General features: G+C 57.4%; 4 protein-coding genes across 4 annotated transcripts; 1 reads left to right on the plus strand and 3 right to left on the minus strand.

Moving 5' to 3' along the window:
* Positions 1 to 141: 141 nt before the first annotated feature.
* Positions 142 to 3,387, minus strand: EX895_000193 (uncharacterized protein; the record flags this gene model as incomplete). The annotated part of the gene is made up of 1 exon (XM_029880794.1): positions 142 to 3,387. The coding sequence occupies one exon, from the start codon at positions 3,385 to 3,387 to the stop codon at positions 142 to 144; it is 3,246 nt and encodes a 1,081-aa protein (XP_029742180.1).
* A 1,165-nt stretch (positions 3,388 to 4,552) lies between these two features.
* EX895_000194 (uncharacterized protein) lies at positions 4,553 to 5,305 on the minus strand (the record flags this gene model as incomplete). The annotated part of the gene is made up of 1 exon (XM_029880795.1): positions 4,553 to 5,305. The coding sequence occupies one exon, from the start codon at positions 5,303 to 5,305 to the stop codon at positions 4,553 to 4,555; it is 753 nt and encodes a 250-aa protein (XP_029742181.1).
* A 934-nt stretch (positions 5,306 to 6,239) lies between these two features.
* On the plus strand, positions 6,240 to 7,316 carry EX895_000195 (uncharacterized protein; the record flags this gene model as incomplete). Its single annotated transcript, XM_029880796.1, has 1 exon — positions 6,240 to 7,316. The coding sequence occupies one exon, from the start codon at positions 6,240 to 6,242 to the stop codon at positions 7,314 to 7,316; it is 1,077 nt and encodes a 358-aa protein (XP_029742182.1).
* Positions 7,317 to 7,630: 314 nt separating this feature from the next.
* Positions 7,631 to 10,009, minus strand: EX895_000196 (uncharacterized protein; the record flags this gene model as incomplete). Its single annotated transcript, XM_029880797.1, has 2 exons — positions 7,631 to 9,325; positions 9,431 to 10,009. 2 exons carry the CDS (start codon positions 10,007 to 10,009, stop codon positions 7,631 to 7,633), a joined length of 2,274 nt encoding a protein of 757 aa, XP_029742183.1.
* Between the last annotated feature and the right edge of the window lie 3,532 nt (positions 10,010 to 13,541).

Raw genomic sequence — 13,541 nt, forward strand, 5'->3', positions numbered from 1 at the left:
TCAGGCTGGTGACTGTATCGACTCATATACCCTTTGCTGTCTTGTTTCTCTGCCTGGCTCAATGACCACTCTCACGAAATTCAACGGCTAGTCAACAACGTCTCTCTCGTTGCCTCCAACAATCGCCGATGCTCTATGTGATCACATCAGCAGCGCAACAAAGTTGCTCGGGAACGTGTTTGCCCCCTGCTTTCTCCTCGCCTCATCCAGCAACTCGCCCTGCCACCACCCATCCGCCTCGGTATGCGTGACCGCAATGATATCCCCCGTGGTAAAGCTGAACTCGTCCGGGTTCGTCGCCTGGTAGTCGTACAGCGCTTTGACATAAAACAGGATCGGCTGGCCCGCGTCGCTGTACTGACCAGTAGGCGCATGCCCTTGCGGCTGAGTAGGCCCTGGCGCGCCGTGGGGTGGTGCTGCAGCAGGAGCAGGGGCAGGTGCAGGGGCAGGGCTGGTGGCTCGAGCCCAGTGTTGCTGCTGTTGCTGCTGCGGTGGCTGCTGGTAGTGTGACGGTGCGACACTGGCCGAGCTCTGTTGCTGTGCGTGTGCTACGCCATTCGGTTGCTGCCCCGACTGCTGCTGTTGCAGGTATTCGTGCATGTACGCCGACGCGGGCGTCTCTTGCGCCCGAGCATACTGCGAGCCTTGCTGCTGCATCGGCGGCGCATAGTACCCGCTGGGTCCGATCGGCTGCGGTGCCGGGGGCGCAGGTGCCTGCTGTGCCGCCGCAGGATAGGCATTCTGCACGGGACCCGGAGAGCCGCCGTACTGCGCCATGTGTGCCGGCACACTCTGGCTGGCAGCGGGAGGCTGATGTGTCTGTCCATAGCCAGCAGGCGGGTGTCCTCCGTACGGCTGCTGCTGAGGCGCAATCTGGGGAACGGATTGGCCAACAGTCGAGTATACGGATGGCTGAACTGCATGACCTTGGTATGGAGTGCGACCATCGGCTGCGGATGGTGCACCCTGGTAGCTGTACGGGCTCTGCAATTGGTGCGGAGGTGCCTGGCTGTACTGACTCGAGACCGAAGGATGCGCCTGGTGATGGGTCTTTTGCTGCGGATAGTTAGCGTGAACCACCGAAGGTGGACGCGCCTGCTGCTGTAGTTGGGGCGGCTGCTGCTGCTGCTGCTGGGGCGGAACACTGCCAGCTCGTGTCATATAGTCGACGGCCATCTGATCGTGCGTCACCGAACCAGTGGCGTCCAAAGCGATGCCCAGAGGAGTGGTGCTACGAGGAGGCAGCTGCGACTGACGTCTGGACAGCGTGCCAGACTTGGGCTGATCTGAGGACGGTGCCGGAACTCTAGGAGATTGAGCTGATTGCTGCGGTTGCTGCAGCTGCTGTTGTTGCTGCGTGGGTCGAGACCAAGGCTGGGGGCTAGGACTTCGACCTCGCGCCCCGACACCAGCGAAACCCTGTTCGTGTTGCTGCTGCTTGTTCGGACTCTTGGGAGGATCTGAAGCTTGGGCACCTGCGCGGGATGCGACCGAGTTTTGTCGCGACAGCGACTTGCGTTCGCCTGGGAATGACTGGCCGTACTGTCCCACCACTTCCTCCACAGGCAGAGGCGAGGCAGCTCGTGCTGGGGCCTGCATGAAAGCAGCCGAGGGAGATCGGGCGCGTGGAGGCAGGTTGCTAGCCATGGACGGCGAGGGAGAGTGGGCGCGGTGCTGCGGAGGCATGTTCTGAACAATCTGACCAGGCTGGGCGAATGGTGCAGGTGGTTGAGGCTCGGCCGACAGACTGTCTCTGCGCGCTGGACCGGGCGATTTACCGCCAGGTCGCATACGCAGGCTGGCAAGAGCCTTGGCGATAGGGTCGTCGTCGTCCGCTGCCGCGTTGGCCGCAGGTGCAGCAACGCTGGCACCACCGAGGGGAGCGACGGGAGCGGGTCGCGAAGAGGACGACTGAGATTGGGGCGAGTTGGGATGAGAGATGGAAGAGGTGCGCGCGAGGAACTTCTTAGTCGACATGCTTCGTTGCGGCGATGAGAAGGGCTGCGTCGACGGAGGGGGACTCATTGGGTTGGCGGAGGGCGCCGGAGCGGCATGGCTTGGGGGCAAGGCCGGAGGAATAGCAGCCGGCTGCGGAGTTTCGGCCTCGTACTGCGCAAATGGCTGAGCAGGCACGGGCTTGTCGTGGTAGAGACCGTTTCGTGGAGCTGCTGCAGATTGTGAGGCTGGCTGAATGGGCTGGGGTGGCTGCGGCGATGCTGCCTGTTGCGGCTCTTGAGGCTGGAGAGGCGATGCCTGCTGCTGCTGGGGGGATGGTGCCGGCTGCTGCTGCTGCTGCTGCTGCGGTTGCTGTGGGACGGGAAGCTGAGTGGGACGCGTGGTGTTGCGCTGGAATCTAGCACTGTGGTAGGTGGGTCGAGCGGGAGGGGCCTGTCCCTTGGCGTAGTTGATGTACTCGGGAGGAGCTGGGATGAGGGAGCCGGTGCCGCAGAATTCGATGAAGAACTGCACGTCGCGAGGGGTATCGACGTTTTCGAGGCTGACACGAATGCGCTCACACGATTCGTCGTCGGCGACACAGACGGCCGAGACGGCATTGGCAAAGTTCCAGAGGTTGCTCTTGGAAAAGTCGATGCGCTCCTCCTCCTGATCTTGGCACTGGTCGAGGTAGGCCTTCCACTCGGCGTTCCACTTGACGGTGGTATCCCTGAGCGCGCGCACAAAGTTTTGATAGTCTCGGTCGTTCTGGCTAACGGTGGCCTGGGCCTTGTCGAGCTTGTAGGCGACCTTGTCGAGGTCCTTGCCTTGAACCAAGCTGCTTTGAGCGGTGTATCCGTTGATCTTGATGCAATCTTGCTCGTACTTTTCGCGCGACTTGTTGACGTAGCTCTCTTGGGTTTGCTTGTGCTTGTGGAGCTTCTCGATGTTGGCTTGGGCAGCCTTGCGCGAGTTCCAGCTTTTGTTGGCAAAGTCAGTGACGGCACCTTCGAGATCCTTCTTGATCATGTTGGCGAGATCAGCATGGGTGCGCGAGGTGGTGTCAAGCTCGACCTTGACAACGTCGAAGGCCGCCTTTAATGCCCCAGTCTCGCTGTGGCCGAGGGGCTGACGGGAGAGTTTTGCGAGGCGTTTTGCATACTCGGCTTCGATGTCGGCGCGTTCCTTGTAGAGCGACTTGAGTTCGTCGAGAGAGCGCTGGGATGCTTTCATCCGTGCCGAGATGGCTTCAAAACCTGCATCATTGAGACCCCAAAAGGCATTGCAGAACGACGTGGTCTCTGAGAGCTGCTGACGGATGTATTCGTCTTCAGCAGCGATGCGTCGACCGGCTTCGCCGCCGTCGGACCCCATGCTACCACTTGCACGTTCCGCTTGAGAGCGCGAGCTGTGATTGGAGTTCGCCGACGTGGAGCGACGATCTGAAGGCATGATGGCAGTCAAGAGACTCGGCGGCTGAGTCAGGCAAGATGAGGTAGCGGTGGCAGCAGCAGGCGGAACAGCCGTATTCTAACGTGGTCGTAGCAGAGGACCGTGCGGTGCAACACGAAGCGGGGCGGACCTCTTCCGATAGCGCGGTGGAATTGCTCGAGCAGCTCCTTGGAGTCTGTTCGATGAAGTGAGACTTGGCTTGACCTGACTGGACGCAGCGGCGCTTGTCAAGCCGAGACGATTCGGATAAGGTCCGCAGAGGGCACGGTCTCAATTCCTGAAGGCTGACTGAAGTCAGTTAAGACAGCAACGGCCAGACGTGTCTGATAAGAGGCTTGGTGTGCTGCGATTAAGCGTGGCGATGTGCACGTGCGAAGCGGGGGTGAGGGGAGATGGTGGTGACGAAGATGAATCGTATACTGCATGTGGTGTTGGTCCGAGTTCCCGTTGGTGGCCTTTGCGCACTCCCCGTCCGAAACACACACACAGAGGTAGAAATTCAAAACAAGTTGAACATAGCCTCACCCATGCATAAGAAATAAGGCACAGAATCGAGGACCAGAAATTCAGAATGCCTTCCTTTTCCAGTCTCAGAAAGAAACGCGTCTTGGTCCTCATCTCGTCTCGCTCTCCTGCTTAGGGGTGTCATAGACCCTCCTGTGCCTTCCTATGCAATCCTCGGCGCAGACTCGGTCTTCACCGAAGGAACACAGCAAAGTTGGTGGAGAGGGTAAGGAGTGATTTCCGCACCGAAGGGGCTCCTCATTCCACCCCTGCTGATCGTTCGTCGATTAGCCTCCGACACATCTTTGCAGCACCTCGATACGTTGCTCAACTAGATTGGAACGGGTTGCGTTGGCAGCGGGTTCGGAAAGGTGGGCTTACATTGCGGCTCTAAGAAGCGCGGATCTGCGCCAAACTTGATGGACTCATGATAAGCCGCGCTCGATAGAGTGGGAATCGTCCTCTAGCTCGCCCGGCAGAGAGCTTGCCGACACATGACGACCATCTCAAGCATGCCGCGACGATAGTCACATACACCCTGCAACTTGAAGAATACCTGACTGCACTTAGCTCACTCGACCGACTACGCACACACCGCTGGCACGCTCCGGCTGATCGCTACGGCACGGTCAAAATGTATTATACAACGAGGACCGGCACTCTAGTCCTCCATCTCGTCATCCAAGGCCTCCTTGGCTTTGTTGATAGCCTCCTGTCTCAAGTCTGCGGGCACTGTCGTGTGTACCCCGTTGCTCTCCGGTCCGATCCAGCTGACCTCCAGCTCAAAGTCTTTGTCCTTGGCATCGTCGTGCACCTTGAAGATGATCTTTGCCGCCTCCTCCACGGCCTCCTTCTGCGTCAACTTGTCCAAATCGAGCTTCTCAATCTCGGTCTTTGCGAGCTGTCTGCCTTTGCCGACGGCACAGCCGTTGTAGCCCCAAAACACGCCCGATGGCTCGATCATGTAGATCTGCGGGCCCTTGTTGTCATCGACTCCGGCGATGATGGTGCTGACGCCGAAAGGGCGTACCGAAGAGTAAAGCGTGTAGGCTTGGACGTAGTAGGCGACGCGGTCGGCCAGCGTCTTGACGGGCGAAGGGAAGCGGTAGTTGTCGAGATGCGAGACGGCTTCGGAGCGCGCACGTGTAGCCAAGTGCTTGCCGTCGGCGATGAGGCCTGCTGAGACCATGCCGATGTGTGGAGCGGCGTTGTAGATGCGTGGATTAGAACCGGGTACGAGCAACTTGGACTGGACGAGCTTCTCGACGGCGACCACAACACCCGTTTTGGTCTTGATGGCGATGGCGGTGCCCGCGTTTTCGGCTGCTTTCGCAGCATACTCGATCTGGAAGATCCTGCCGTCTGGCGAGTAGGTACTCGAAGAAAGATCGTATCCGGTACCTTGCGAGGCCATTGTGAACGGAGATGCTGCGGGGATTCTTTGAGCTGTTGCTGAGGGACCGACGCTCTATTCAAGTGTAGATTCTCTGATGTGCTGATCTAGCAAACGCAGCCGCAGAGAGTGTGGGCAGGGTTGCAGGTTTCACAAGCAGCGTCGGACGGTGACGAGCTGGACTTGAGGTTTCACTTGGGTGAAGCTCGTGTATGTGAATGCTCGGTTGAGTGTTGGAGCAGTCGACGCAGACTAGGAAAGCGAGAGGATGAAAGGACGAGAAGAAAGGTGGGATGGGAGAAGTGTAGGTGGAGAGAGAGAGAGACACACACACAGAGGACATTGAGGGTTTGCGAGGTGGCCTGCGCGTTCCCTTCTCTGTAGCTCAGCGCTGAGCCTACGCAGCCCAGAAGACGTCGAAAGCATGAGAGTCGATCACCGCAGAGACGCAGCGCATTTCTCCACTTTTCCGCGTCCAACGACTTCGATTTGCTCCAGGCTGTTAGGCCGTGCTGCGCTAACGACTTGTGTGTTGAAAAAAAGGCTGAAGTTCGGAAGGCGGCCAAAGACGACGGACGAGGTTGTTTCGCACGGCGTCGCTTTGAAAGCAAACGACATCCTTCTTGCTTGTCTACCTTTCCTCAACTTCACCAACCGCTCCACCGCAACGGCATCCTATCCAGCAGGCCAAGGGAGAGCGAAACAGCTTCAGTCGAGACGCTGCGTCACTCACATTCGCAGGGACAACCTCTGGTTCGCGCTATTTGTGGTGATCAGATGTATGGGTCGTAGCTGTGGTCACGTTGCTCCCCCACCTTCCCACCCAAGCTTGACGCTCGACACGAGCCTTTTGTAGCGCGAAGCATCGAGGCAATTCCAGATCTATACAGCTACCTCTACTAGCATCTTCCTCCTCTCATCGCCGCTGCACTGCCACAGCATACCTACTTCAACCATGACGCACCTCCTACCACCTAGCCTATTCCGCCTTTTCGCACCCCGTCCACCACTCGAGTACGTGGCGCCGCTTCGCTACGATCCAGACCCAAATGCCACGCCCCTACCTAAAGACCCGACCCTTGTCTCAGCGCGCAAAACGGTGCGCTCCCCACTCACCGGCGTCGCATCGGTCCTCGAACGCATCAAACAAGACGCAGCGGACCGCGGAGAGTCGACCGACGACATAGCGCACGAATCCACCTCGGCCAACTATACGCTCTCGCGCGCCACGCTTCGTGAAATCGAACTTGAAAACAAAAAAGCCGCCAAGGCATCTGCGAAACAGCGCGGGCTGGAGGCGTACAACCCACAGGCGAACCCAAATGCCACCCCAGATGCGTACAAGACGCTCTTCCTTGCGCGGCTGAGCTACGACGTGACCGAAAAGGACCTGCATCGCGAATTCGACATGTACGGCCCCATCGAGACCATCCGTATCGTCCGAGACAGGCAAGGGAAAAGCAGGGGGTATGCCTTCATAGCGTATGAGCGTGAACGCGACACGAAAGCCGCCTTCAACGACGCAGACGGCATCAAGATCAACGGCCGCCGCGTCAAGGTCGACTTCGAGCGCGGCCGCACGGTCAAGGACTGGAAACCCATGCGGCTGGGCGGCGGTCTAGGCGGCGCCAGCAGGAAACCGAAAAAGGCCCCCGAACCCGCAGAGGCACCCATGATGGCCCCCGGCAGCGGCGGCGGCGGCTTCGGCGGCGGAGGATTCAGGGGTGGTTCGAGAGGCGGCTTTAGAGGTGGCTCAAGAGGCAGTGGCGGCGGTGGCTTCGGCGCAGGCGGCAGGGGCGGCTTCAGAGGAGGAGGAGGAGGAGGATACAACAACAACCCACCTCGCAGTGCAGGCGGCTACGATTCTGGCTATCCGCGTTTCTCAAACTCCAACGCTCCCCCTTCTTCATCCTCAAGATACCCGCCAAGTAACACCGGTGGCCGCGACAGAGACTACAACCCCAACGGCTACACTCCACGCTCCTACGACGATCCCTCTTCCGGTCCACCGAACAAACGCAGTCGCTACTAAGTGTCTTGGTTGCTTTTTCAACGTGCTGCTGTATTTGTTATTTGTGCCCATCCCAGTCCCATCATCATCATCACCATCATCACACACACACACGCACACGCACAATCTGGTTCTATACGAGTGAAAAGTCGAACACCGTTTCAAAAGCCCAGATTCGTAACATGAACGCAACACAAAAAGAAACAAAAGTGAAAGCGTGACCTATCGATGCGAACAAGAGGTGTTGATGCCTGGGAACGCGCACCAGCACCCAACATGACACCAAAGATGAAGCAAGCGGGTATCAAAAGTGGAAAAGGAACAAGGGTCGCCCATCACGCGCGCCTCAGCTGCTGTTGCTGATCAGCCCAAGTTCGCTGTTGCTGCCCTTGGCCCGAGTAGTGCTGCTGCTGCTGCTGAGCAAATTGCTGCTGCTGCTGCTGCTGCTGCTGCTGCCTCTGTTGTGGTTGTTGCTGCTGCTGCTGCTGCAACGCACCGTGGCCATACAAGCCCGAGGAGCTACTACTCTGCAACGGCTGGTTGTACTGAAGTTGGTGACTCTGCTGATCGGGACTCCTTTCGTGATTGTAGCCCATGCCTCCTTCGCTCAACACGCTTGTGAGCGACTGGCTCGCTTCCAGCGCTGCAGCCTTGTCTCCGCACTCCTTCTCGACCCTCCAATGCCTTCGCAACGCATCGCTGCGTGGGAAACCTTTGCCGCAGATCTCGCAGACGTAAGGCTTGTCACCCGAGTGAACGCGGCTGTGACGTTCGAGATCGTGCTTGCGCGAGAACGCGCGCGGGCAGACAGAGCAAGCAAACGGCTTGAGCTGCGAGTGCGAGCGCAAATGAGCCTTGAGGTTGTACGAACGATTCTTGGCAAACGTCTTGTTGCAGTTTGGGTACGGGCACTTTGCGATACCGTCGACATCGATGCGTGCGTCCATGGCGTCGCCGAGCGCATTGATCATATCGGTCTGATGCGGGTTCATGCCGTGGTGCGGCATGAATCCTGACGACGATGGATGCATGCCGTAGCCGTAGGATCGAGAAGGCTGGATCATGCCACCTGCGTGCATCGACATGCCGTTGGGAACCACCGTGTCAGACATGCCGTGCGCACCCAGACCGAGACCCGCATCGCCGGAAATGCCGAGAGCAGAGTCGGCAATGTTGCTCGACTGCCAGTCTTCGCCAGAGTAGGCTCCACCGCTCTGCCAGCTCATGAGGCGCGCGCGACCGACATTCTGGCTGGGTACGACAGGGTCGCGACTGGGACCGCGAACGCCGCCAGCACCTGATACGCCTGCGCCGGTGGAAAGACGTCGAAGCTCGGGGTTGAATCCCTGAGGCGAAAAGTTCGAGGCAGCATTGATGTTGTTGAGGCTGCGCTGAGCCTGGAGCGAGGGACGGCCCCGCCCATAGGGAGAGTTGGCGCTCAAGAGCGCATCTCGAGGCCTGTTGAGTCCGCGCGAGGGCCCAGCTTGGGATTCGTACATTCCGTCAGCCTCGAGCGACATTCTCTGCATAGCGGCTTGCTGAGGCTGTCGCTGATGCAGATGGTTGGAGGCAGGACCCGGATGGAGCACCGAGGGAGCACCATCGACCAGGCTAGCCGTCGACGAGCCCGGGAAGGAGGCCAAGCCGGACGAGATGCCGGGGCCAAGGTGAACATCGGCAGCTGCGCTGTTGCTGGTGGATGCGAGAGGAAGAGCGTTGCGAGGGGTAAGGAGCGAATCGGAGCTTAGGTCCAAAGAATCGTCAGGCCGCGAAGAGAGATCAAAGTGACCTGCAGTTCGTGGCTGCGTCTCCAGTCTGCTGCTGCTGTCAATGAGAGCAAGCTCGTCATCGGGATACGAGAAAGCGGCCGAGGCAGTGAGATCGCCAGCTTCGACGCCGAGCCCGGTTGACCAGAGGGCGTACTCTGCAGTGTTGTCGAGCAAAGGCGTGCCGTCGTCTGCAAAGCTGAAGGAGGGGATATCTGTGCCAAAGTCGGTGGCCTCGAAGACGTTGAGACGCGTGTGCACGGACTTGATTGGCGGAAGTGCAGGAAAAGGCAAGGTTCAACAGACTCGAATCAGCATTCGGATGATGGCAGTAATAGCAATGTGCGAAGGAAGGCGGTTCGAACTTACGTATTCGTACTCTGGGGCCTCGTCGAGGAGGGAAGCGGGGAGCACAGGAAATGAGAGCGGAGCAGATGGGTCGTCGAGGCCTGTCGCATCGTTGGAGCTGAACATGGGGGCAAAAGCGGCAGCAGCGAGATTGGCATCGAAATCGCTGGTGGAGAAAGAGGGACCTTCGGGAGGACACGAGGCCGAGACATCTTCCAAAGTAGAGGAAGTAGCATAGCCGGCGAGAACCGAATCGAATGCCCTCGAAGTCGGGATGACGGAGGAAGAGTAAAGGGAGTTGGGGTCCGAAGCTGACACAGAGGAGGGCACGATGCCAGCTTGAGAGTGAGGAACAGCATCGGAAGTGGTAGGTGCCGAGGACATGGTGGTAGCCGGAGTGGCAGCGGCAAGCGCAAAGGAGGAGGAGGACAGGGGCATGGTGCTAGACGAGGCTGAGGAGGATGGATTGGCGAGACTCAAAGTCGAGGAAGAGGTGGATGGAGCCAAGGCTCTGGAGAGGTCCGCATATTGAAACCGAGGTTCGTTCGACATGCCGGACTGCGTGAAATGACTGCGCACGTTTGCCAGAACCGAGGTCATTGCAGCTTTGGTTTCTTTGTTGCAGCAGCTGTGCTGAAGCGGAGAACAGAGAGGGTGTGATGGGTTTGAACAATGCTACGATAGAGCAATGAGTGACGATCGGAGCGTGACCGTGTAGATGTGATACGCAAAGCCGGTGCAATCGGATGATCCGTTTGGAGAGGTTCCTTGCGGGAATGTGACGGCTGTCGTGTTGACGCAGTCACTATGAGCGATGTGATTGCAGATGGGGTGACTTTAGAAGTCGGCCGTGTGCGTGTGACAGAGACGAGAGTCAGATCACGAGTGCACTAGTTTGCTTGTCAGAAGATCGATGCTCTGACGACGTTGAGAGTGAGCAAAAGTCGAATGTCGACAGTAGATGGTCTTTGTATCGAAAAGAGCTTGCTATCAAAGCAGATGGGTGGGTATGAAGGTTGAGTTGGTATTGGACGAGATGGTCTGGTTTGGCGGAGAATGGCTTGACAAACGAAGGAGGGGGGGAGTGAGAGACGTCGATGATGGAAGTCAAGATGCAAGATAAATGATGGTGAGATGACGATAATGTCGAGCAAGGGCGTTCCGCTGTAGTTGGGCTGAGGGCGGCGTGTCGGCGGCGGGGCTGTCGATCAGGTGTGAAGGAGCGTCTGCGGTGGCCGTCTGTAACGTCGATCCCGCGCCAACAAAGAGATCTACAGCAGGTCAAGCAGAGAACGAGACAAGGCTGGGGCGCTCGGGGCGCACTCGAGGAGGCGAGGAGGAGGAGCACAGGGAGCTTGGGAACGTGTCCGCTAGAGTCGAGCGAAGGAAGGGGGGGCGCTAGACGTGTCGGGACCCAAGCAAACGTCGGTGTTGGAAAGCAAGCGAATGCTCGGGATGCTAGTTTCACAGACAGGTGTTGGTTGGCAACGCGAGCTAGACGTCAGAGTGGACGAGCGAGCTAAAGCGTGGTAATCATCGAACCAGCGAAAGATGCGAAGGACGACGACGAAGAACGAACGAACGAGGGGAGGATCCCAAACCAAGATTTGACCGACGAGACAAAGCGGACTGGAGCGTCGACGACCAGAGCGTGTGAAGGAGGGCAAGGCAGAGCAGAGAGCGAGAGGTGCAAATGCAGGCCGAGCCAGGTGCACGAGCAGCGGCAGCAGCAGCAGAGACAGAAAGAAACAGGCGACAAAAGGTCAGAGTGTCGGCTAACTAACGCGAGGGCGAAATGCGACACAGAGGAGAAAGGGAGAGAGACAATCCGAGACAAGCCTAAGCCGAGAGAGACAGAAGCAGAGGACAGAGAGAAATGGAAAGACGCAGCACCACAGCCTTCGTGCATCCGAGCCACCTTATTCAGAGAGGAGAAATTTTAAGAAAAGCCAAAAAGGTCAAGGCTCAGCAGCGAACACACCTTCTGTACTGTATGCACAGCTCAAAATTAGCGCGAGAACTAATAAAATAAACTAAACAAAACAGTGTAGCAGCACAGCAGCCAAGCCCCAGGGAAATATCAATCACAAATCACAAAGTCGAGGTCGGGATGAAGGCGCTGAATGGCGCTCAGTCTAGCTTCAGGGATCTTCACAGCGTCGATCTGAAACAATAGCGTAGCGCTCAGGGACGAGTCTGCTGGACCCGAGCTACGTATCGTGAACCCACCCGCTCACCCGATCTATCTCGAACACACTCTCACACTCTCACACTCTCACACTCTCACACTCTCACACTCTCACACTCACACACTCACTTTCTCTCTCTCTGTAACTGGAACGGTCCTTCGTTTAGAGCTTCTGCCAGCCACCAAGTCGATGGTCTTGAGCTTCTCAAATCGACCTGCAGCTGCTGCAAAAAAAAGTGTACACACACGCTCGGGCTTGCCGTGTCCGTGTGAAATGAAAAGCGAGTGTGAGTGCGCGTGGTGCGTGCGCGTGTGCAGCAGCAGTTTAAAGGGTTTGAGTGGGAGTTGAGTGGGTCCGAATGGGTCCGAGTTGGTCAGCGCGCTGCACTTACCTGCGTGCAGACCAAAAAATCAAAAAGGAAAAGAAAAGGAAAAGGAAAAGAAAAGAGAAGAAAAATCAAACGGGTGTTGCGACAGTCCCGCACTGGCCGTCGAAGAGCAGTTGGACTGTTCTGGTACAACAAAAAACAGCTAAACACGAAGAATAAGAGACTCCGCTCGGACTCATCATGTGCGATGTGCAGCAAAGAAACTCAGATGTGGGAATTGATCTCAGGTGACGATACCTTTTTTCCTCGGTTGCAACACCAACTCAGTCTGCGACCTTCCTCTCTCCCTCTCTCGCTGACGCCCTGAACACCAAGCACTGCCAACACTGACATGTGATTCTCAGCGTTCAGCATGTGCAAACTCGTATCACCTGGTTACTGAAAATCACTTTATGCTAGTTCAAGCACGCGATTACCGCTGAGCGTGCCATTCTAGAGCACACTAACCACTATGGGTCGCTTCGAGAACCACTAGCCCGAATGGATTCGGAACAGCTGACAGCTGTTTGAGCACGAGTTCCACTGCGGATAGTGTGGCTGCGGCTGCTATCAAGGGTTTCTCGAAACTTTTAGCGTGGAATTTCGTCAGGAAGATGCTTAGTGCTGATGGTCTTTGCATTTTCTACTGGCTCGACATCGTATACTCTACCTCGCTTCAGGGCGTCGCTTCTCGACAAGAAAAGGGGGGCGGAGGTTTGATCGTCCGGCTATCGAGCAACGCCCAAGGCGATAGTCGGTGCTGCTACTGCTGCTGCCGCTCCTCGTTTCATCTTGACAGCCGATTGGCGCTCGGTCCGAAACCAGATCCCCGTTGACTAGCTTGGTTTAGTCGCCACAGTCCACACTCTCGATCGTCACCGTACAGCAGCATGTTTGCTCGCGAATGTCTCAGTAAACACTTCATTTGCGCTAGGGAGGTCTGAACCCTGATCTCACTTGGTAGAGATATGCAAAAGTGCAACCTGACACCAACCTAGTGGGTTGGCCTGACGGTCTTGCTGCTTGCCTCTCGAGCGTCGTCGATGTTGCTACCAGCAACCGTAGCACAGACCAGACAAAGTCAAGCGATGCTCGAACATGTCGCCTCACTAGCCATACGCTGCGTGTCTCGCCCCGCCATGGATATATCGCCGCTTTCCAAAGCAGCAGCGGTCTCGAACCTCGTATGCAGGCACAGACGGTGTAGCACTTGCATCGGCTTTCAGCTTGGCTGCGTATCCCATGGGAAAGTGTCTCATACTAGCTTGTTACGGCAGGCGTTCTTCCGACATTGTTCTGGAGGATCGTGTACAGCGGGACTTGCCAGATAGCGAGCGTACCCCAGAGAGGGCAGCGACTCTGAGACCTCCAGGGGTCCGATCTCGCCGTCAGCAGCCCCCTTGCTAGCAGCTCATTTTCATGCATGCGAATTTGTGTTTGTTTCCGTTGGATGTGCTTTAGCCCGTATCTGGCCTCGTCGTCGGTTAACTCGTTTGGTGCAGTTTGCCTTGGATCTAGCGCATAGGCGGGTTCATACGGGGAGGAAGGATTCGCTCGGTTCTGCACGTTGGCGTTT

This window comes from Sporisorium graminicola, chromosome SGRAM_1 (genome assembly GCF_005498985.1).
Source record: "Sporisorium graminicola strain CBS 10092 chromosome SGRAM_1, whole genome shotgun sequence".
Lineage (NCBI taxonomy): Eukaryota > Fungi > Basidiomycota > Ustilaginomycetes > Ustilaginales > Ustilaginaceae > Sporisorium > Sporisorium graminicola.